This window comes from Furipterus horrens, unplaced genomic scaffold (genome assembly GCF_987537825.1).
Source record: "Furipterus horrens unplaced genomic scaffold, mFurHor1.1.pri manual_scaffold_12, whole genome shotgun sequence".
Lineage (NCBI taxonomy): Eukaryota > Metazoa > Chordata > Mammalia > Chiroptera > Furipteridae > Furipterus > Furipterus horrens.
In genome coordinates, this window is record NW_028327182.1 from 50,595,875 (window position 1) to 50,620,385 (window position 24,511).

Sequence of the window (24,511 nt, forward strand, 5' to 3'; positions counted from 1 at the left end):
GTGCAGTACATTCATCTCATCTTAGTCACCTTCATTGTCATCAGTACTGCACAGCTAATTCCTGATCTTCATCATTGAAGTTGTAGTATACTTCACCGGTGAGTACCCATATCGTCGTCGGCAGCCGTCCGTCTCGAGAGACGATGGCGTAGCTTCTTAAGAGTCTATCTGCACCGCCGAGAATGGCTGTGCAGTCCGACTCGGGAGTGACACGGTATCTGTCTCCTCCCGTGTTGAATCGACATCTTGCGATGACGCTGGAGTGTCCTCTCCTGTGAAGCTGAAGCTACAGAGCCTGGGCAGGGTGATATGGAGGGTCTGCTGTTGCCCATGCAGCAGACCCCCCCTCTCTTCGCAGCTGAAGGATCCAAGGGAAAGACGGAGTCAATACAGCTTGGCTTCAGGTGCGCCGCAGGAGTTGCCGGTGTTGACTACAAAGTCAAACCGCCTTAGGGACTCCGGCTCCGGATTTTCTGTCGGGGTTTACTCCCTTAGCCTTTCCCCTGAAGAGGTATGCCGCAAGGCAGCGGAGGTTTTTTGGAGTCAGAGTAGCTCACATAAACTTAATAAAAAAGGCATAGCTACTGAAACTATAAAAAAAAAGCCTCTCAAAACCAAAACACCGCCAACAAAAAAATAACCCCTAAAAAACAAAGCAAGAAAAAACACATCAGAATTGTTTATTTATTTATATTTATTTTTAGAGAGAGGGGAAAGGAGTGGGAAAGATGGGGAGAGAAATATCCATGTGTGGTTGCCTTTCACACACCCCCACCTTGAGACCTGGCCTGCAACCCAGGCATGTGCCCTGACTGGGAATTGAACTAGCAACCTTTCTGTTCACAGGCTGGCACTCAACCCACTGAACCACACCAGCTAGTGCATTTTATGTTTTAAGACACAGGGCTATTGTTTTATTAAATGACCTCTTCCTCTTAATATTGGGCAAGAAATTCTTTTAAAAAATTGTTTCAAGTTTTATGTACCTGAAAAATTATACTTTTAATATTATATAGTGTAACAAGTAAATGCTGCTAGCATTAGCTATTATTATCATTCAAACAATTCTATTGAGGCTATCAAATTCCTTTTTAAATTAATCTAGTAATATACATTTGGATATATAAAGATCTTGGAAGAATAATGCCTGAATTTCAATCCCAGCTTCAATACTATTTATTAAACCTACTCTTTCCTCGTCTGTTAGAGAAAATAGTACAGAGATCTGTTGTAGAAATTTAAGAAAGTAATGTATATATGGATTCAAAGTATTTTGAACAGAATTTGACACTAGGAAACTTGTGTTAGCTATTATTATAAAATAATTCTGTATATGTCTATATTAATTTTCAGGTATAGAAGAAATTAGAACAAAACTAGAGCATCCAAATCTATTATTTAAGGTTGTCAGAAGAAACAGGATCATAATAGCTTATTAGATTAGTGAATGTCTTACTAAAATGGGATAAAATGAAAAAGTAATCCTTTGTGGAGGTGTTAAGAGTAACTTTTCTAATGTGTTCTTGTACAAAATTTAGAGCAAAGTATTTCTTATATAACTTAAAACAAAGTATTTTACCATGGATTATTTTGGGGAGACAGGTAGAGCCTTTTCTTTTGGAAACCAAAAAATAGTTTTATCAGTGTTTAATAAATGGGTTTATCCCGGCTGAAAAAGCCCTGTCTACTTTTTCCCATCTTGTACTACTTTTCCCTCCATTTTACTACACACCAGTGATATAAAATTTTACAGTACTGTATATGTATGTTGTTAAAGTCACATAGGTTTAAGAGTGTAGAATATGTTTAAGAACATAAGTAGTATTTATAAAAGTGTGGGAAGGGTTAATAAGGGAGTAGGAAAGGTTAATAAAGGACTGGGAATGGTTTATAAGTGTGTGGGGAGGATTTATAAAGCCTTAAAATATATATAAATACTAAAATAAATGTAAGCTTCCTACATCGCGGATTTTCACCTATCGCGGGGTAGTGGGATCTAGAACATAATACCCACGATAACTGAGGGAATACTGTATTATGAAATGTCCTTCTTCATCTCTTTTTATGGCCTTTGGTGTGAAATCTGTTCTGTCTGATAGAAGTATTGCTACCTGGCTTTTTTTTCATGTCCATTTGCTTGAAATACTTTTTTCCAATCCCTTCACTTTCAGTCTGTATAAATCTTTTGTTTTTGAGGTGTGTCTCTTGTAGACAGCATATATGTGGGTCATTTTTTTTGTATCCATTCCGCTACCCTATGTCTTTTGATTGGAACATTTAATCCATTTACATTTAAGGTTATTATTGACAGGTATTTATTCATTTCCTTTTGTACCTGTGTTCCTCTCCCTCTCTTTTTCTTCCTTGTCTTAAAGCATTCCCTTTAGCATCTCTTGTAATGCTGGTTTGGTGGAGATGTATTCTTTTAGTCTTCCTTTGTCTTGGAAACTCCTTATCTCACCTTCCAATTTGAATGAGAGCCTTGCTGGCTAGAGTATTCTTGGTTGTAGGCCTTTTTTTTTCATTGCTTGGAATATTTTTTGCCATTCCCTTCTGGCTTGTAGTGTTTCTGTTGAGAAATCAGTTGATAGTCTTATCGGAGCTCCCTTGTATGTTATTTGCTGTTTTTCTCTTGCTTCCTTTAGGATTCTCTCTTTGTCTTTGAATGCTGCCATTTTAATTTTTATATGCCTTGGAGTGGGCCTTTTTGGGTTCATCTTCATTGGGATCCTCTGTGTTTCCTGGACTTACATGACTCTTTCGTTCATCAATTAGGAAAATTTTCTGTCATTACTTTTTCAATCAGGTTTTCTATCCCATGCTCCTCTTCTTCTCCTTCTTGTATCCCTATGATACGGATATTGTTTTGTTTCATGTTTTCCTGCACTTCACTTAAACCTTCCTCATTCTTTTTCAGTCTTTTTTATTCTGTTGCATTGTCTGGCGATTTTTTTCTACGTTGTCCTCTAACTCACTGATCTGATCCTCTGCTTCATTTAGCCTGCTTTTGATTGCTTCTGCTGTGTTCTTCAGTTCAGAAATTGTATTCTTCATATCTTCCTGGTTCTTACTGATAGTTTATATGTCCCTCGTTAATCTGATGTAGTTCTCAGTAAATTCCTTGTAGCTTCCCTGGAGTTCTTTGTAGTTTCCCCGGAGTTCGTTGTAGTTTTCTTTGAGTTGGTTCAGTTCATTGAGCTTCCTCATTACTAGTGTCTTGAATTCCATGTCTGATAGTTTGCTTGCTTTTATTTCATCTATACCTCCTTCTGGGAATTCCTCCTTTCCTTTTGGTGGGGTGTTCCTGTTTTGTGGGGTGGTATTCTGCCTCCCCATTTTGAGTGGCTGGTCTTGTTTGTTTCTGCTTCTTGATTGATCTACTTTTATTTTCTGCCTTTGTGGTGTGACCTTCTGTGGTAGGAATCTGTGATTCAGTGGTGCAGACTCCTTGATCTCCTTAACTTGATGCTCTTGTGATGCCCTTTATCCGTTAATGCATAGTAGTATTTTGGTTTTGTTTGTTGTGTTGCTCTTTGGTGTGTCCTTCCTTTAAATTAGCTGACTGAGAGTAACTCTGCCGTCTTCTGACAGTTGTGAAGTAGTCTGCTTAGGAAATTTCTCCTGTAGCACTGAGGTTGAGTCTGCCCTGGGATCTGGTCTTCTGCTCCTCCAGTTTTTTCTCCAGAACCAGCATCCAAAGTTTTCCAGAGCTCCTCTAGTTAATTTCACCTTCTTATAGCTGTAGCTTAGGTTGAGGTGAAAAGTGCGCCTTTTTCTGCCAGCTCACAGTTGGGCCAGCGTGATGGGTAGATGCGAGGGCTGATGGGGCGTTCCCCACTGCTGGTGCGTAGGCTGGGCGTGCTCCTCTGCGCTCTAGCAGGCGGGCCTGGAGCCTTTTCCCATGCTGGCAGGCAGGCGGGGGAGTTCCGCCTCACTGGCTGGGGCGTTCCACCTCACTGGCTGGGGGCTGCGCTGGCGGATGATGTTCCCTTGCGCTGCCGGTGGGCGGGCCAGGAACATTCCCTCGCGTTGGCTGGGCTGCACGCAGGTCCCTAGCTATCCCCTGTTTCATTGGTTCGTCGGCCAGGTGCACTGAGCCGCACTGGCTGGCAGTGGGCGTCGGGGCGAGCATGCTACTCAAGGATCTATCCCCGCTTTTAGACTTTCCTCCCCATCTGCAAAAAAACAATTAACTTTAAATTTTTTTAAAAGAGCAAAAAACAACCAAAAACCCACAGAAAAAAAGAATGCTGCTTCTTGCCTCCCAGAGCCAGACATCACCCATCCAGCTCCTGGTTCTGCCAGTGGGCACAACCTGGCTCTCCACCTCCAGCTGCTCTCAGGAGAGACCTAGGAGCATTGAGAAAACTTTATGCTCTTCCAGCCGCTGCCCAGGGAGCCAAGCCAGCCAGAACTCGTGCCACTCCCTTGTCTCCTTCGCATACCTCACCAGACAGTCGCTCAAAGGCAGCGTCCTCCACCGCCAGCAGCGCCAAGGCTCAACTCCTGCCAGTAACCAGATGTTAACAGATGCTCTGTCCACATTCAGCTGGAACTACAGACCAGTCTTGGGCACAAGCAAGGGCAGCCCCTCCTCACTCATCCACCGTCTTTACTCTCTCCTAGAGAACTCCAGAACAATTCTTTATTGCACTGATTGTCCCACACTCTCCAGAACTGTTAATTAGCATCTTGATTCCCACCCTCTACTCATCAGTTCCTCCACCCCTGGAGCTATTGTGATGATCAGAAACACCTCCCTCAAAATTTCAAAACATTCCCTAAAAGGGAGTACCATCTCTGTTAGCAACCATTGATTTGCAGTGAGAAAATAACTACTTACCTTGATTTAATTATCTCATTTTACCTCTGGGCTAGCATTCTTTGTGAAAGCTTCTGAATATTTAGAGCTTACTAGTTGTTTGGAGTTCATTAGTCCCCAGTTCTCTTGAGGATAATAAATGCTTTGGGTAGTTAAAACCTATTAGCACATGTAAATTAGACAAGTATGTACATATCGATAAGTATAATTGATTTTATTTCATGTCTACTTAGAGTTGCATTTTATTTATAAGTATGCTAAGACCCTTTGCTTTGGTAGGGCAATGGAGTAGTAGCCCAGTGCCCTTAAAATTGGTTGGGATTTATTTATTTAATCTGTATGGTATATTTTTTCCATTATCATTTAGTCCCCTTATATCCCTATCCTAAAGCAATTACCATGCAGTTGTCGATGTCCGTGAGTCCTTTTTCCTTTTTGTTCAGTCCCTCCACCATCTAACCTCTGGCCCTTATGAGCTATCATCCTATCCTGCTCTTCATCTATGAGTCCGTCCCAATTTTCCTTGTTCAGTTTGTTCGTTAGATTCCACAAATTAGTGAAATCATATGGTATTTGTCTTTCTCTGGCTGACTTGTTTCACTTAGCATAATGTTCTCTAGTTCTAGCCATACTATCACAAATGATAAAGCTTTTTTCATTTTTATGACCTAGTAGTATTCCATTGTGTACGTGTCCATGTTGTTTTATCCACTCGTCTACTTTGAAGTCATCTGGTCCAGGGCTTTTGTTTGTTGGGAGTTGTTTTGATAACTGCTTCAGTTTTTCTAGGTGTTATCTGTGTATTCAGATTCTCTGATTCTTCCTGGTTTAGTTTTGGAAGATTGTATGTTTCTAGGTATTTTTCCATTTCATCCAGGTGTTCAGCATGTTGGCATATAGTTGTTCATAATATTTTCTGAAAATCCTTCGTCTTTCCCTGGTGTCAGTTCTTATTTCTCCTCTTTCATTTCTGATTTTATTTGGGTCCTTTCTCTCTTTTTTTTTGTGATGAGCCTGGTTAAAGGTTTGTCAGTCTTGTTCATCTTTTCAGAGAATCAGTTTTTGGATTCATTGATCTTTTTGTATCAGTTTTTTAGACTCTTACTTTGTTTATTTCTGCTCTCAACTTGATTATTTCCTTCCTTCTACTCACTTTAGGCTTTGTTTGTTGTTCCTTTTTAAGTTCCTGTTAGTGTAAAGTTTGTTTATTTGAGTTTTTTCTTGTTTTTTGAGATAGGCTTGTAATGCTATGAATTTTCCTCTTGGTATTGTTTTCCCACTGTCCTACAGATTTTGTATTGCTGTGTCCTCATTTTCATTTGTTTCAAGGTATCTTCTGATTTCTTCCTTGATCTCATTGTTGACTAATTCATGGTTTAATAACATGTTATTTAGCTTCCATGTCTTTGTGTGTTTTTCAGTGCTCTTGTGATTGATTTCTAGTTCCATAGCATTGTAGTCAGAGAAGATGCTTGATATGATTTCAGAATTCTTAAATTCATTGAGACTAGTTTTGTGTCCTAACGTGTGGTCTCTCCTAGAAAATGTTTCATATGCACTTGAGAAGTGTATATATTCTGGTGCTTTGGGGTGAAATGCTCTGAAGGTATCAATTAAATCCATTTGATCTAATGTGTCATTTAAGGCCACTATCTCCTGCCTAGAAGATCAATCCATTGAAGTCAATGGGCTGTTAAAATTCCCGAGTATGTATTTTTATCAATCTCTCCCTTTATGTGCATCAAGATTTGCTTCACGTATTTAAGTGCTCCTATGTTGGGTGCATAAATGTTTACTAGGGTTCTGTCCTCCTGTTGGATTATTTCCTTTATCATTATGTAGTGGCCTTCTCTGTCTCTTACTACAGCTTTAGTTTTCAAGCCTGTTTTATTAGATATATGTACTGCTACCCCAGCTTTTTTTCCTTTACATTTGCATGAAATATACTCCATCTTTTTACTTTTAATCTGTGTGTATCTTTCTTTCTCCAAGTCTCTTGGAGGCAGCATATATATTGGTTGTGTTTTCTTATCCATTCAGCTGTCTTATGTCTTTTGGTTGGGTGATTGTTGATAGATATGTATTTAGTGATATTTTAGTTTTAGACTGTTTTCTTCTGTTGTTTTTGTTGTTCTTCTTTCTCGTCTTCTTTAAAGCACTTTGTTGCAATACTGGTTTGTTGTTAACAAACTCCTTTAACTTTTTCTTGTCTGGGAAGCTCCTTATTTCTCCTTTGATTTTAAATAATAGCCTCCCTGGATAAAGTAGCCTTGGTTGTAGGTCCTTGCTTTCATCACCTTGAATATTTCACGCCACTCCCTTCTGTTCTGAAATGCTTCTGTTAAGAAATCAGATCATAGTCTAATTGGTGCTTCCTTTTATATAACTACCTGCATTTGTCATGGGGCTTTTAGGATACTCTCCTTGTCTTTAAGCTTTGTCATTTCAATTATGATGTGTCTCAGTGTGGGTCCAACCTGTTTGGGACTCTGAGCTTCCTGGATTTGTCTGTCTTTTTAATTCCCCAGATTAGGGAAGTTTTTAGTCATTATTTATTCAAATAGGTTCTCGATCCCTTGCTCGCTCTCCTCCTCCTGGTATCCCCATGTCGCAAATGTTGTTCTGCTTCATGTAGTCTGAAATATTTCTTAAGCTCTCTTCATTTTGTTTGATTCTTTTTTCTCTTTTTTGCTGCTCTGCCTAGGTGTTTTTTTCACCTTATCTTCCAAATCACTGATTTGATCCTGTGCTTAATCTGTCCTACTGTTTATTCTTTTCAGTGTATTATTTGTTTTGGATATTGCATTCTTTATTTCTGACTGGCCCTTTTTTATGGTTTCTGTGTCTTTTTTTCATGCTGTTGAGTATCCTTATAATCATTAAACTGTCTTTCTGATAAATTGCTTACCTCCATTTCATCTAGTTCTTCTAGAGAATTCTCTTGTTCTTTCATTTGGGTTCTGTTTCTTTTTCTTCCCATTTTGGCTGCCTCTCTGCATTTGTTTCTGTGTATGAGGTAGATCTGCTAAGACTTGTGTAGGCCTTTGTCAAACACTGCTTGTGACTGGCCCTGGTCAGCCTGTTTGGAGGTATCAACAATCCACAGCTTGTGGCTTCCTCTACTGAGCCTGTTTGTGTGGAGAAACAACCAGGCTTCACACCAAGGCTGGCCTTTATGAGCACTGGCCTGGAAAATGGTTTGCTGAAGTCTCCCAGAGATCCACCTTAGTTGTTAAGTTAATCAGTGATATACCTTAAAGCTGTAATCCACAGTGGGCCTTAAGCTCCACCTGTTGGGGCAGAGTACTGTTTTTTCAATCCATAAGACCCACTTTTTTTCCCCAAAAAAGTGGGGGGGAAATGTCTGTGCATCTTATGGAGCAAACATTGCATCACAGACCATGATGTGTATTACCTGACCAATCAGCGGTGGCAACAGCTATTAGAAGAGGAAGTAGTGGGCCCACACGAAACCCCTGGGGATACTTAAATGTTTCACTTTACTGCTGAATCTCAGGGCATCTGGTCAGTATGAAGAGAGCGAAGAAAGTGATGTTAGTGATTGTGAGCAACTGAGCTTCATAAATTCTGACACTGGCGATGATGAGTTCTTGGGGTTCCCAGAAAACGAGAAGAGTACTTGAACCTTAAAGTCTCTCCTCATTTGTTAATGACAGTGATGATGGCTCTTAATACCGCTGTTGACTGCTGTTCACTTTACATGGTTGAAATATTATTCTGTTATATTTTATTAAATATTTTAGCACACCATTTGGTTCAGATTTTTTTTTTCTTGTTTTCCTCCTCTAAACCTGGGTGCATCTTATGATCAGGTGCATCTTATAGTACGAAAAATATGGTAATTCTTGGGCTGGACCATTGCTTCCCCTCAGGCTGATGCCACTTGGAGTAGAGTGCTCTGCCTGAGAAAGGTGGCTTCTCAAGTATGGGGAATGACTCAGCATAGGGGTCCTGGAAGCTATTCCTTTGGTTCTCTCCCCAGGGCCACAAACCCCAGACTCCCCTCAAGAGTCTCTAGTCCACTGTGCCCTCCCTCTGCTGGAGCCCAGGCTAAGTGGCTGTAAACAAAACTTTGGGCATTGGCCCTTTTACAAGGCTCTCTCTCTCCCTGGCTGCTTTTCATAGCTGGATGTTATCAGGGTTCCTTTCCGGCTCTGGTGATACAGGCTGGGGAGTCCATTTGGGGGTTTAGACCCCACACTTCTCAGGGGGAAGTCTCCAGTTGCTGAAATATCCCTCTAGAAAAGCGGTTCTCAACCTGTGGGTCGTTACCCCTTTGGGGGTCAAACGACCCTTTCACAGGGGTCGCCTAAGACCATTGGAAAACACATATATAATTACATATTGTTTTTGTGATTAATCACTATGCTTTAATTATGTTCAATTTGTAACAATGAAAATACATCCTGCATATCAGATATTTACATTACGATTCATAACAGTCACAAAATTACAGTTATGAAGTAGCAAGGAAAATAATTTTATGGTTGGGGTCACCACAACATGAGGAACTGTATTAAAGGGTTGTGGCATTAGGGGGGTTGAGAACCACTGCTCTAGAACTTCAGTTGCCATCGTTGGAGCCCAGCCAGCCCTCACACCTCCTCTGCACTCCCTACCAATCTTGTTGTGGTGAAGTGGTTTCTTCTGTCTGTCCCTGATTGTAAGGCTTCTCTCCAGCTAGTGTTCAGTTGGTTATTTGGCATGATTTCTCTACAATTTAGTTGTAATTCCAGTTGGTCCTGGAAAAGGTTAATGTACCTTCCATTTATTCCTCAACTATCCTGGATCCCTCTGGTTGGGATTTTTATAGGGAACTATTTTTGCTGATAATCACAATTGAATTTTGAATTTTGAAATTTCTGTCTTTAACAATATTTCAAGAGATGCGTATAGGAAGTCACAGGGCTACCTCTCAGTTGCCCACACAGATTGCCCAGGCTTGCACCCTTTTAGAAATGATCCAGTATACATATACAGTAATCAGCATGTTTGGGGAACGAGGTGCTATTGTTACTATTACTGGGAATAGTATTATATAGAGTTATGTGCCACCTAAGGAAATTCTGGTTAACGACAGACTGCATGTATAGCAGTGGTCCCAATAATATTATAATGGAGCTGAAAAATTCTTAACCTCCTTGTAAATGCCATAGTTGTCATAATGCAGTGTACCACATAACTTATATGTTTGTAGTGATCCTAGTATAAACAAACCTACTGCACTGCCAGTTGTATAAAAGTACTGTATAGCATATACATTTATGTACAGTACATAATACTTGATAATTATAATGCCCAACCGTTACTGATTTAGGTATTTACTATACTGTACTTATTATTTTATAGTGTATTTATACCTATTAAGAAGAAAACTTTGCAGTAAAACAGTACAGTATTCCCTCACTTACCGCAAGTATTACGTTCCAGACCCCCCTGCAAAGTAGGAACCTTACATTTATTCTATGCTCTTAAACGTACATAACTTTAACAACATACGTATACAGTACCGCAAAATCCCGCGATATAGTGAAAAATCCGTGATAAATAATTAAATATAATATTTTTTTTAAATCCCATGATACAGTGAGGCTGTGATAAGTGAATCATGATACAACGAGGGACTACTGTATCCCAGTACTCCAGCAACAGCCTAATACATCTCATATTTACATTGTCTCTTAATTGCATCACTTTCTCTTGTGCTTAATTTAATCTCGTGTTCTTTTATACAGTAATATCCCCTACAGGCTTATATAGCCTAGGTGTGTTGTAGGCTATACCATCCAGTTTTGTGTAAGCACACTCTAAGGTGTTTACACAGTGACAAAATCACCTAACAATGCATTTTTCAGAACATATCCCCATTGTTAAACAGTGTATAACTGTACCTAAGAGTTGTTGGGAAGATTACCAGATAATATCTGTATAGACTATCGCACAATGCCTGGAACATAGTAAGCATAATAATGCTTGTTATTTAATTTTAAAATTGAAGAAAACTAGCTTAGTGACAAATGTCAGATTTTTTTTTTTGACTCTGCTGCTTCATATAATCTAAAGACATGACTATGAGGGTTAACATTGTATGAGAACAGTGGCATGCAGTGGCAATTGAGAGAAGTACTTTATTAACTGACATTATTTAAAATTGCTATTGCATGATGATGATAAAACGTTGACTGAAGCTAGTCATTTACTCTTCTTATTGCTCAGCCACGGGAATACTGCTGGGTAGGACACTGGTTTTGTGTTAGATAAACACCAAATTCAGTTCCATTCCACTCTTGATGACTGTGAGGTGGGACAACTTACTTGGGCTCTTTAAAGCCTCCTTTCCTCTTTCACATGGTTGCATAATGAGTTGATCAGAGTATTAAATGAGACAAGGTAAAAACACTTCACAGATAATAGTCTCCCCTCCCCCAATTCAAAGAAAATCTGGAGGATATGTCACACACAGATCATTTAAGGTGGACATTTTAACAGCCTCACAAAGAAGTTAAAAAAAATAAAAAATAAGAAAAGTAAATGTGAGACCTTAGCAACTATAATGGAACAATTTGGAGTCATTTACTCTGGAGAAATATGTTTTTACACCACTCACTTCCTGCTAAGACTTGCTACCTTCTCTACCTTTTTTGGATTCTCTTCCCCTGCTATGTAAAAGTTAGTTTCCCAAGGATTCATCCTCTACTCCCTTCTCCATAGAATGACTTTTACCTGCCACTGCTGTGCTAATCCTGAGCTATTCCTATAACTTAATAGCAAATTTTGGTCATGCTAACCAGTTAAAAATTACAATTAAAAAAAATTTTTAATGCAAGCTCTGTGTTAGTGTTCAACAAATAATTTAGAAGTTTATGTTATAAAAGATTCTATTAAAAACTTCACAGTTATTGCCCTCACCAGTGTGGCTCAGTTGGTTGGGCATTGTCCTGCAAAGCAGAATGTTGCTGGTTCCATTCCTGGTCAGGGCACATGGCTGAGTTGCAGATTCAGTCCCAGATTGGGGTGCATACAAGAGGCAACCAACCAATGTCTCTCTCTCACATCAATGTTTCTCTGCATCTCTTCCCCTCTCTCTAAAAATAAATAAATAAACTATTTTAGAAAGAAAAAACTTGACAACCTTTGATTACTGTTTTACATATTAGTTGGCAATATTATATAAAAACTGGATAGAGTCCAGAAAAATTACAGAAGTTCTCTGGGGAACCATTTAAAAAGTTAAGACTATTTTTTCCCCTTGGAAATTTTTGTCACTTTATTTTTTAATTAAATGTATTGCAGTGACACTGGTTAATAAAATTACAGGTTTCAAGTGTACAGTTATATATCATCTATAGATTATTTAATTTTGATAAGAGAACTTTTAGAATTACTGTAATTGTGTTTCAAATAGATGACATTATTAGAAGGACAGTAATGATCACTTGTTCTGAATCAAATGAGTACTAAAAAGGAAATAGGTTGGAATTGTAGAAAGAAAATTCAGAGAGATATAAGGTTGAAAATCTTGAGTCATTAAATACCAGAATAAAATGCCACAGGAAACTAAAGATTAACAGATGGATGAATTAGCAGTTTTAGGTAATTGGCACATTGAGTCAAGAAGCAGAGATCCAGACAGTATGCCCTCTTGGAGTTCCTTGCAGCACCCTAGTTTTTTCTTTGGTGTATTACACAATATTGCTTTCAGGTTATAAGCTGAGTTTTAATGAAGATATGGTCCTAGCAGCTGTAAGCTGGTAAAACCGAATAAAAGGCAAAGTGGTTTTTTTTTAAAGGATTATAAAAGTTAAGATAATTCTTGCTTAATTAAAAAGATAGATGCTTGAGTAATATCTTGGTTTGTTCTTTCATTGCATGTAAAAGGATTGTGGGTTATACAATACATATATTTCTGTATTTTCTATCTTTTTGTTGTTTTTATTTTTTTAAGTATTTTTGTTGATTATTTTGTTACAATAGTTTCAATTTTTCCCCCTTTGCTCCCCTCCGCCCAGTACCCCCCTCCCCCAGCAACCCCACCTCCCGACCAGTTCATGTCCATGGGTCGTGCATACAAGCTCTCCAGCTTCACCCTTTCCCATATTATTTTTTTTAATGGTTAATTAATTTATTTTTTTAACAAAAAATAACTATATCCCCCTCTCAGACTTAAGACCCTCTATAATCTTACAAAGGACAATGGGTGAAGGTCTCGTGCTCTTCTAGCTGCTTCAAGCTGGACATGGTCGTTGTCTACCTACCCTTGGGTCCAGAAATCCGTAGTAAGAGTGGGGGTGTGGAGGGGAGGGTTGCCTTCCCACATGGGGAAGGATCTTGCAAACTCCAGTTCAGTTGGCTGTCCCCGGACAATGGTGTGCTTGGTTTAACAGGCTGGCATCCTTGTTGTATTCCAGCCACTTAGTTCAGCCACACTGTTCAGTCTCAGAAGGCAGTGATACAGATAGGATTAAGTGAGGCTTATACGTACAGACAATCACTCAAAAACAGAAAATACATGTTAATTTATGCAACATAATCCACAAACCAGTCTCTAAATCTGTAGGACTGTCTTATTGGAAAGACATCCAGTTGCAAGGCATTTGACATTCTTCTTGCCTGTAAATTAAGTATCTTTGATCATACCACAGACCTGGTTTAACTTTCAAATGAAAACAAACTTTTCATGAAAAGAGACTTTAAAGACAATTAGCTGCACTATTTCATAGTCTACCACTGAGCATTGTGACTTCCCTTGAATCGCGATTTTTCTCCTTAAGATTACCCTCCTTGTCATTAAAGGGACTGCATTAAATCCAGTTTTAATTTACCCTGTTCATTTGAATAAACACAACAAGAGCAGCAAATGATCACTTATGATCTTTAGTTCTGCTTTGCTGGAACTTACACGAAGAACCTTTAGTGTGACTTTAAGTCTGCCCTTCAGGGCACAGAAGCTGAGCCACATACCTGGAATTCAGCCTTGCCTGCAAACACCTGTCTTTTCCAAGTCCTTCAGGTTTTCCATTGTGCCTTAAGGTTCCTTCTAGCCATCTTTCAGGAAAGCAACCTTCATTCCTTCTGTGGAGAGATTGCCATGGACCGCACAACCAACCAAGATACCAGGCCTTTTTTTTTCATGTGCCTTTATTACCTTTGAAAATCAATCCCAGTTCCTCAGGGCTCTTTGTTACCAACCAGAACCCAAGCATGTCTCCTTTAGACATGACATTCCAGTCAAAGTTTTGGTCAACAAAACCTCTATTAACAACTAGTCTTATTAGTTTTATGCAAAGAACCTTATGTCATTGCTTACTTCCTCAGAATGCCAAATTGTGGAGGGATCAGGTAGGGAGAAAAACACAGTGTGAAGGAAAATCCTTGTCCTTATAATATTCACAAAAATTGCATTTCCATTCTTTATATTTTCTTTTTTCCCCCACTAAAAATTTTTGTTTGCTTGTTTTTCTATTACAGTTGTCCCGCTTTTTTACCTATTGCTTTCCCTCACCTTGCCTACCCTTTCTCCCACAGTCAGTCCCCACCCAGTTTTCCATGTCCATGGGTCATTTATACATGTCCTTTCACTAGACTCTTCCGCTTCTTACCCCCTTTTCCCCCCTCGCCCTTGTAAATGTACCACAGTTATTTGATCCACTCATCTACAGATGGGCACTTAGGTTGTTTCCAGCACTTGGCTATTGTAAATAGTGCTGCTATAAACATAGGGATGCATAGGTTCTTTTGAATTGGTATTTCAGGATTTTTCAGATAAAATCCTAGCAATGGAATTGCTGGTTCAAAAGACAGTTTCATTTTTAGTTTTTTGAGGAAATCGCATACTGTTTTCCATAGTGGCTGCACCAGTCTGCATTCCCACCAGCAGTGCACCAGGGTTCTCTTTTCTCCGCATCCTCATCCTCGCCAGCACATGTTGTTTGTTGATTTGTTGATGATTGCCATTCTGACTGGTGTGAGGTGGTATCTCATTGTGGTTTTTATTTGCATCTCTCTGATGGTTAGTGATATTGAGCATTCTTTCATATGTCTATGGACCCTCAGTATATCCTCTTTGAGAAGTGTTTGTTCAGGTCCTTTCCCTATTTTTTAAATTGGGTTGTCTGTCTTCAGGTTGCTGAGTCATATAAGTTCTTTATATATTTAGGACATCAATCCCTTGTCTGAGGTATCATTGGCAAATACATTTTCCCATATGGTTGGTTTGCTTTTCATCTTGCTATTTTCTTTTGCTGAGCAGAAATTTTTTAGTTTGATATAGTCCCATTTGTTTATTCTTTCCTTTATTTCCCTTACCTTAGGAGATATATCAGTGAAAATGTTGCCACGTGCGTTATCTTAAATTTTCCAGCCTATGGTTTCCTGCAGGACTTTTATGGTGCCACGGCCTACATTTAAGTCTTTGATCCATCTTGAGTTTATTCTGGTGTGTGGTGTAAGTTGGTGGTCTAGTTTCATTTTTTTGCATGTCCTTGTACAGTTCTCCCAGCACCAGTTGTTGAAGTGGCTCCATTTTATGTTCCTTCCCCCTTTGTCAAATATTAGTTGACCATATAGACCTGGGCTTATTTCTGGGCTCTCTATACTGTTCCATTGATCTATATGTCTATTCTTATGCCAGTACCAGACTGTTTTATTTACAGTAGCTTTGTAGTATAGTTTGATATCAGGTACTGTAATTCCTCCTACTGTGTTCTTCTTCCTCAAGATTGGTGTAGCTATTCGGGCTCTTTTTTGGTTCCATATAAATTTTTGAAGTATTTGTTCTAGGTCTGTGAGATATGTCATTGGTATTTTCACAGGGATTGCATTGAACCTGTAAATTCCTTTGGGTACTATGAACATTTTAATGATGTTGATTCTTCCCATCCATGAACATGGTATATACTTCCATTTATTTGTATCTTCCTTAATTTCTTTCTTCAGTGTTACGTAGTTTTCTGAGTGCAGCTCTTTTACCTCCTTTGTTAGTTTTATTCCTAGGTACTTTATTTTTCTTGTTGCTATTGTAAATGGGATTTTTTTTCTGGTTTCTATCTCTGATAATTTATTGTTGGTGTAAAGAAATGCCTTTGATTTCTGAATATTGACTTTGTACCCTGGTATTTTGTCAACTTCGCTTATTAGGTTGAGTAGTTTTCTCGTGGAGTCTTTAGGGCATGTCGTCTACGAATAAGGACAGCTTTACTTCCTCTTTTCCAATTTGGATGCTTTTTATTTCTTTCCTGTCTGATTGCTGTGGCTAGAACTTCCAACACTATGTTAAATAGGAGTGGACAGAGTGGACATCCTTGTCTTGTTCCTGATCTCAGGGGGAATGCTCTCAGTTTTTTCCCATTGAGTATGATGTTGGCTTCAGGTTTCGAGTATATGGCCTTCATTATGTTGAGCTATGCTCCCTCTATTCCCATTTTGCTGAGTTTTCATCAGAAATGGGTGTGTACTTTATCAAATGCTTTTTCTGCATATATCGATATCATCATGTGATTTCTGTCTTTCATTTTGTTTATGTGATATATTACTTTTATTGATTTGTGAATATTAAACCATCTTTACATCCCTGGGATGAATCCCACATGGTCGTCGTGTATGATCTTTCTAATGTGTTGCTGGATCCTGTTTGCCAATATTTTGTTGAGGATTTTAGCATGTATGTTCATCAGCAATACTGGCCTTTAGTTTGCTTGCTTTGTTGTGTCTTGACCTGGTTTTGGAATCAGGGGAATACTGGCATCATAGAATGAGTTTGGGAGTCTTAGCTCTTCTTGGAGTTTTTGGAATAATCTGAGAAGAACAGAAGTTAATTCTTTCCTAAATATTTTGAAAAATTCACCTGTGAAGCCATCCTGTCCACAGCTTTTGTGTGTCTGGAGTTTTTTGATTACTGCTTCAATTTCACTAGTTGTTATTGGTCTGTTCAGGCTTTCTGCTTCCTCTTGATTCAGTTTTGGAAGATTATATGTTTCCAGAAATTTCTCCATTTCATCTAGGTTGTCAGATTTCTTGTGATACAGTTGTTCGTAATAATTTCTTACAATCCTTTGTATCCTGTGGTATAGGTTGTGATTTCTCCTCTTTCATTTCTGATTTTACTTAATTTGGGTCCTCTCTCTTTTTTTCTTGATGAGCCTGGCTAAAGGCTTGTCGACTTTGGTTATCTTTTCTAAGAACCAGCTCCTAGTTCCGTTAATCTTTTGAATTGTTGGTTTAGTCTTCATGTCATTTAATTCTGCTCTGATCTTGATGATTTCGTTCCTTCTACTCGCTCTGGACTTTGTTTATTGTTGTTCCCTCTAGTTCTTGTAGCTGTAGTTTAGATTTTTTATTAGAGATTCTTCTGTCCTTTTTTCATAGGCCTGTATTGCTATGAACTTTCCTCTCAGGACTGCTTTCACTGTATCCCAAAGGTTTTGGGTTGTGTGTTCACTATCATTTGTTTCCAGAAACTTTATTTCTTCCTTGATGTCATTGTTAACCCATTTGTTATTTAATAGCATGTTATTCATTCTCCATGAGTTTGAATGTCTTTGATTTTTTTCCTTGAAGTTGATTTCCAGTTTTAAGCCATTGTGATGTGAGAAGATGCTTGATATAATTTGAGTTTTCTTGAAATTTTTGAGACTTGTTTTGTGTCCTACTATGTTGTCTATCTTTGAAAAGGTTCCATGTGCATCTGAAAAGAATGTATATTTTGCTTACTTGGGGTGAAAAGTTCTATATATATCAACTAAGTCCATTTGATCTAGAGTGTTGTTCAATGCCTCAATATCTTTGGTGTTTTTTTGCTTTGAAGATCTGTCCATTGTTGACAAAAGGATGTTAAAGTCCCCTACTATGAGTGTGTTGCTTGTCTGTGTCCTTCCTGAAGTCTTTCAAAAATTTCCTTACATATTTGGGTGCTGCTATGTTGGGTGCATGTATGTTTACCAGGGTTATATCTTCTCAATGGATTTTTCCTTTCACTATAATGAAATGTCCTTCTTTGTCTCTTTTTATGGCCTTTGCTGTGAAATCTGTCTTCTCTGACATAAGTATTGCTACCCCCGCTTTCTTTTTTATGTCCATGTGCTTGAAATACTTTTTTCCATCCCTTCACTTTCAGTCTGTGTAGATCTTTTGTTCTAAGGTGGGTTTCTTGTAGACAGCATATATGTGGGTCATGCTTTCTAATCCGTTTAGCTTCCCTATGTCTTTTGATTGGTACATTTAATCCATTTACATTTAAGGTTATTATCGATAGGTACTTATTCATTTTCATTTTCCCCATTTTGTACTTGTGTTCCTCTCTGTCTCTCTCTGTTTCTTCATCTTTTTAAAGCAGACCCTTTAGCATCTCTTGCAATGCTGGTTTGTTGGAGATGTATTTTTTTAGCCTCCTTTTATCTTGTAAACTCCTTATTTCACCTTCCGTTTTGAATGAGAGCCTTGCTGGCTAGAGTATTCTTGGTTGTAGGCCTTTGTCTTTCATTGCTTGCAATATTTTTTGCCATTCCCTTCTGTCTTGTAGTGTTTCTGCTGAGAAATCTGCTGATAGCCGTATTGGAGCTGCGTTGTATGTTATTAGTTGTTTCTCTCTTGCTGCTTTTAGGATTCTCTCTTTGTCTTTCAATATTGCCATTTTAATTATGATGTGTCTTCAAGTGGGCCTGTTGGTGTTCATCTTCATTCGGACCTTTGTGCTTCCTGGACTTGTGTGACTCTTTCTGTCATCAAGTTAAGGAAGTTTTCTGTCATTAGTCTTTCAGACAGGTTTTCTGTCCCTTGCTCCTCTTCTTCTTCTGGAATTCCTATGATACGGATATCATTACGTTTCATGTTGTCCTGCAGCTGTCTTAGAGCCTCTTCATTCTTTTTCAGTCCTTTTTCATTTCGTTGCACTGTCTAGGAATTTTTTTTCTTCATTGTCCTCCAGCTTGCTTATCCAATTTCTGCTTTCTCTAGCGTGCTTTTAATTCCTTCTGTTGTGTTCTTCAATTCAGAAATTGTATTCTTCATTTCCTTCTGGCTCTTATTGGTAGCTTCTATGTCCTTTTTCATGCTGGTGTAATTCTCAGTAAGTTCCTTGTAGTGTCCCTGGAGTTCCTTGTAGTTTCCCTGGAGTTCTTTGTAATTTTCTTTGAGCTCACTGATCTCATTGAGCTTCCCTATAATCCATCTTTTGAATTTCATGTCTGAGAGTTTGCTTACCTCTATTTCATTTAGCATTCTTTCTGGGGATTCTTCCTTTCCTTTCTATGAAGGATAATTTCTCTGTCTCCCCATTTTTGTGACTCTTCTTGGTTGTTGCTGCTTCTTAGATTGATACGCACTTCCTGGATCTGCCCCTGGTGGTGTCAGATTGTGTACCAGTCTGGGCCTAAGCAGCCTGTTGGAGACTACCGGACATCTACTAACTTTGTCTCCTTTAGTTGTTAATCTGTTTAATCTGTGATCAGCCCTCAGGCTTAAAGACTGAGGGTGGAGCAGCTTAATTCCTGTAGGTGGGGCTTTTGCTTCCCCTTAGGCTGACGCCACTTGGAGGGGAATGATCTGCCTGCAGTATGGGGAATGAGTCAGCACTGGGACCCTGTCGGCTACTCCCCCAATTCTCCCCTCAAAGCCACTGCCCCAAATTCTCCCCAAGCGTCTCTAGTCCTCTCTGCTCTCCCTGTACTTGAGCCCAGGGTAAGTGGGTACCACAATATTTTTGTACGTGGTTCACTTAGGGCTGTTTTTCTCCAGCTGTTTTTCTCAGGCTAGCTAGAAACCCTGTGGTTTTTATGCTTTTCACAGCTGGATACTATTTTACTTTCTACTCTGTTGCTGTAGGCTGGGAAGCCCAGCTGGGGGTTTAGACCCTGCCCTTCTCAGGGGAATCCCTGACTGCTGAGCTGTTTCTCAGTCCCTTCAGCTGCCACCCCTGTGAGCCCAGCCAGTCCTTTCGTGTCTCCGCAGTTCCTGCTGGCCACGTTGTGATGAAGTGGCCTTTCTGTCTCTCAGTGGTCATAGGACTTCTTTCCAGCTAGTGTTTAGTTGGTTATTCTAGATGATTTCTCCATAATTAAATTGTAAGTCCAGACTGGTCCTGGGAGGAGGTTAGTGTAGCTTCCACTTACTCCTATTTCTGTATTTTCTGTGCAAATTTTTCTAGGACTTAGTCACAAAGAACATCTGCAACAGTATAGAATCCTTAAGTTAGATCATCACAATATCTTTTACAAAAAAGTACTAATTTGTATTCATTTTGTTTGTTTTAGACACCTAGTGACAATGGTTCTAAAATCCAAAGCTTCATTTTAGAATGGGATGAGGTAAGTAAATTGAATCTTTAAATTAAGATAAAATTATGTGCATGTCCTCATGCAGAAATAACTTTTGTTTAATAGTTAACTTTTTCCTCTTTAAAAGCAATGTGAATGATTTCATGTGGTGCATGAGTGAATTGATGGTATTCTTAGAAAATATTAGTGACTGGACCTCCCTATGTGTTTGTTTTTTTCCCCAACTAAACCACTATCAAGCTGTCACTTGGGTAATTAATTACATTGATTAAAGAATTGCATTTTTATAGCAGCCTTAGAGGCAGCGTATTCATTTACAATGCCTGTTTTAACAAATCCCCAGAAACGTGGTAACTTAAAACAACACACCTTTATTCTCTTATAGTTCTGGCAGCCAGAAATTTAAAATGGCTTTCACTGAGCTAAAAGCAAGAATGCCACCATGGCCATACTTTGTCCAGACACTCTAGAGTTGAATCCATTGCTTAGCCTTTTCCAGCTTCTGGAGGCTCTCCTTGGTTAATGTCTGCATTAGATACCTTTTCTCCTGGCTGCCATTTTCATATTGCTTTTTCCTCTTCTGTCTTCTAGTCCTTCTCTGCCTCCCTCTAAAAAGACACTTGTAATTCCATTTAGGGCCCATCTAGACAACCAGAATAATCTCTCCATTGGTACAGTCTCTGTTACCATATAAGGTAACATTCACAGGTTCCAAGTATTAGGACCTGCATATCTCTGGCGGCCATTATTCAGCCTACTATAGCAAGCATATTGGGTTTTATTAATACTCTGTTTTACTGTCATTTATGTTTTCTCATGCCCTGCTGCCTACGCCACAGCTAATTGGAGGGACCAGAGAGAGTAGAAGAAATTCTACTGTTAATTTGGGAATTTGGCAGTATATTAAGAGTAATGAGGCCCAACCAAGTCAGTTTTATTCCAGAAGTTCTAAGAGAATTCAGAATTAGGAAACCTGTTATTACATGATAGTAATTTAGAAGAAAAACCATATCATCTTCATATATTATGAAAAGGTACGTGATAAAAATTTGGCAGCCATTCCAGTTAAAATTCAAAACAAATTAGGAATTAAAAGCTAATTCTTTATTTGATAGTTATTTTTGTATTAAGCAAAGTACCATCACTAAATAATGAAAGCATTTCTGGTCAAAGCAGAAATAAGTAAAAGTTATCAGTTATCTCAGCCTTTATTTAATATTATTCTGGAAGTTATAGTTAATGCAGTATGATTTGGAACCAAAACAAGAGATATAGCCATGGTAGCTGGCCCAGGCTGATGATACTATTTTCTATTTAGACAACTCAGTAGAATCAACTATAAACACTTAAAACAAGAGAGTTCAGCCCTGGCCAATGTGACTCAGAATGTCGTCCCATGCACTGAAGGATAGTGGGTTTGGTTCCCAGTTGGGGCACATACGTAGAGTGTGGGTTCAGTCCCTGGTCCAGGCACATGCGGAAAGTGACCAGTCAATGTTTCTCTCTCTCACTCTCTCTTTCCCTCACTCCCTTCCTCTCCCTTTCCTTTTCTCTAAAAGCAATAAATGTATCCTCTAGTGAGGATTAAAACAAAAACTAACACGAGAGTTCAGTAAAGGAGACTGATGTGGATTAAAGGTTTTCTTTGAAGCAGAAATTGCCCTAATCACCCTCTACTAACATAATGAGCAAATAATGGGTAGAGAATGAGAAACTAGTCCATTTTATGTAGCATCCTAAATTTCTAAAACTCTTTAATTGTCCCACGCAGCATACTTTTCTCTCTCATTTTATTGTCTATAATTGGGCTTTTCTCTCTGCTTATACTCTTTAAATGTTAAATCTAACCAGTAGTAACTCCAAAATTTTTACTGTAAAGAAGCTTAGTAGCTCTCTAGCTAGAAGTTTGGGGATGGGAAGGACATTGTCTTAAAATTATTTTCATAGACTTTTTCATAGGTTGAAGACCATATTCAAAGATCACCCTGTTTTCACCACTGCCAGTCCTCCCATAGAGTTTGTGGGGTCCAATCTGTAAAGAGTTTCTTTTACTAAAGCCAGATATTTAGCATTGGCTAAAACAAGGTACTTAGTTCAAGAAACTATACAAAGATACCTGTTCTCCAGTTTTTGAATTCTGTATTTAACAAATAATAAGTATCATGTATAAGATGTGTGTCTCAACTTTCTCTTGAGATCTGTGACATGGCATTTAACAAAGATGATTTTTAATGTACAGCAGATAATGTTACTATCAAGTAGGAATATGTGGATTTCTCTTTTTACAATAATGTATATGATATATAATAATTAGCCATTTCTTTTAGGGAAAAGGAAATAGAGAATTTTGTCAGTGTTACATGGGCTCACAGAAGCAATTTAAAATTACTAAACTGTCACCAGCAATGGGTTGTAAATTTAGACTATCAGCCAAAAATGAGTATGGTACAAGGTAAGATGCATTCTAATACAGATTATTTTAGATCATCTGTCTCTTTATTTGTATAAATTATTCATTGTCCAAATTATCTGCTAAAATTCTGCTTTAAGTTATTTTGTTGATGTAGTTGTGTTAAAAGCTAGAAGAGAATGTGTTAGTTACTTACACTGCAGTTTTAAAAGAATGCTAATTTACATTTCAGTATCTGACTTGGTTACCATAAAGATATTATCAAGTTCAAAATCTATTATTTAAATTATAATTAGTTATTGAAAATTGTCATTTTTCCAAAAATATAAAATTTATCAAAACTAGTTCTTTATCTATAAAAATTACCTTTTTTCATTCCTTCTTAAAAACCATTTGTTTCAACAGTGGTTTTAGTGAAGAAGTTTTATATTACACCTCAGGCTGTGCCCCTTCTATGCCAGCAAGTCCTATATTAACTAAGGCTGGGGTTACCTGGCTATCCTTACAATGGAGTAAACCCTCAGGAACACCATCAGATGAAGGAATTTCTTACATTTTAGAGATGGAGGAAGAAACTTCAGTGAGTATGAAAATGTATTTAAAATAGGGTATTTAAAACATATTTCAGTGTAGTATTAATCCTAATACAGTACATATTGCCACAGTAGTAAGATTCTTCCCCAAATATTTTGAATCCTTGGCTGGTTATTGTTTGGGAGGGATTGGGAGTGAAGAGAACTCAGTCTTCTGTTTCTGTGATAATGTAGAAATGAGTTTTGTTTTTATGTGTTTGTATGTGCCTGGGAACAACATAGACTGTATGTTAAATATATATATTTTGGGGAAAATAAAGAACAGGGAAGATCACCGCAGCCTTCTAGACTAAGCAGCCGTACAAGTTAAGGAACTAAAGTATCTGCCTTCTCCAACTGTGTTTATACACTACTTTCCCAAGTGCCACAGAAGATTTGAAGAGCCTCACATGATAATTCTATAGTACAACCTAAATCTGGTTACTAAGTGGCTCATCTTCTATGAGCTAGAACCGAGCTGAATAGGAGTTAGGGTGTCTAACCTTAGTTCTGTATAGTTTCATAGCTTTTTAACGCTATGAATGGAATAATATGAATGAAAAATAGCATTGGTTTACTCTTAGGTATATATCCAGGAGAATTGAAAACAGATGTTCATACAAGAATTTGTACACAAACGTTCATAACATCATCATTCATAATAGTCAGAAAGTGGAAACAACCCAAATGTCCATCAACTGCTGAATGGATAAACAAAATATTATATAGCTATATAATGGAATATCATTTAGCCAATTTTTTAAAACTTTAAAAATAGCATAGTGAAAGTAATGAAGCATTGTCACTGCAGTTAAAAATAGCAATCCCAAACCTAAGTGACATTCCTGTCTGCTAGCACAACCAGCCATTCATTTATTCCCCAAAACACAACTGTGTGTTCAGGGCAACTTAAATATGTTAGTTATAGCTGTGTTTAGCTCTTACAACATCTGGGAAACTTCCGTTAGCTCCAGGGGTAAGCTTACTGATGGCTCTGATTCTTCCCTCAACACAAAAATCTCTTGGCTACTGCTTTTACTGGGAATAAGTGGTCTTCTTCATCCTTCTATATGTGTTAGTAGCATTTCTGGATCCAGCCACTCAAGTTAAAAGAGGCAACGTTGGGGACTACACTCAAAGCATTGATCACCTAGCACATAGTAGAAGATGAAGAACACCTGGGTTTTTTTACATATTCATTATTCCCCATATTTCTGCTGTTAGACATCTAATGAAGATTTGTTTTCCCTTCCCAGGGATATGGTTTTAAGCCTAAATATGATGGAGAAGATCTTGCTTACACAGTGAAAAATCTTAGACGTAGTACAAAGTATAAATTTAAGGTAAGCTTCGAAAGCCCTTAAAAGTTTCTTTGTTCTTATTATTCCTGTTGTTTTAAAACAAAATATATACTTCA

General features: G+C 38.2%; 1 protein-coding gene across 2 annotated transcripts in view; it reads left to right on the plus strand.

The window, feature by feature from the left end:
* Nucleotides 1-24,511, plus strand: part of FNDC3A (fibronectin type III domain containing 3A) — a 244,613-nt gene that overhangs the window by 191,524 nt on the left and 28,578 nt on the right. For both annotated transcript variants that reach the window (XM_090258101.1, XM_090258102.1), the window contains exons 11-14: nucleotides 20,089-20,142; nucleotides 22,440-22,564; nucleotides 22,928-23,102; nucleotides 24,351-24,437. In XM_090258101.1, the coding sequence (XP_090114227.1) occupies nucleotides 20,089-20,142; nucleotides 22,440-22,564; nucleotides 22,928-23,102; nucleotides 24,351-24,437 (441 nt within the window). The remainder of the gene's footprint in view (nucleotides 1-20,088; nucleotides 20,143-22,439; nucleotides 22,565-22,927; nucleotides 23,103-24,350; nucleotides 24,438-24,511) is intronic.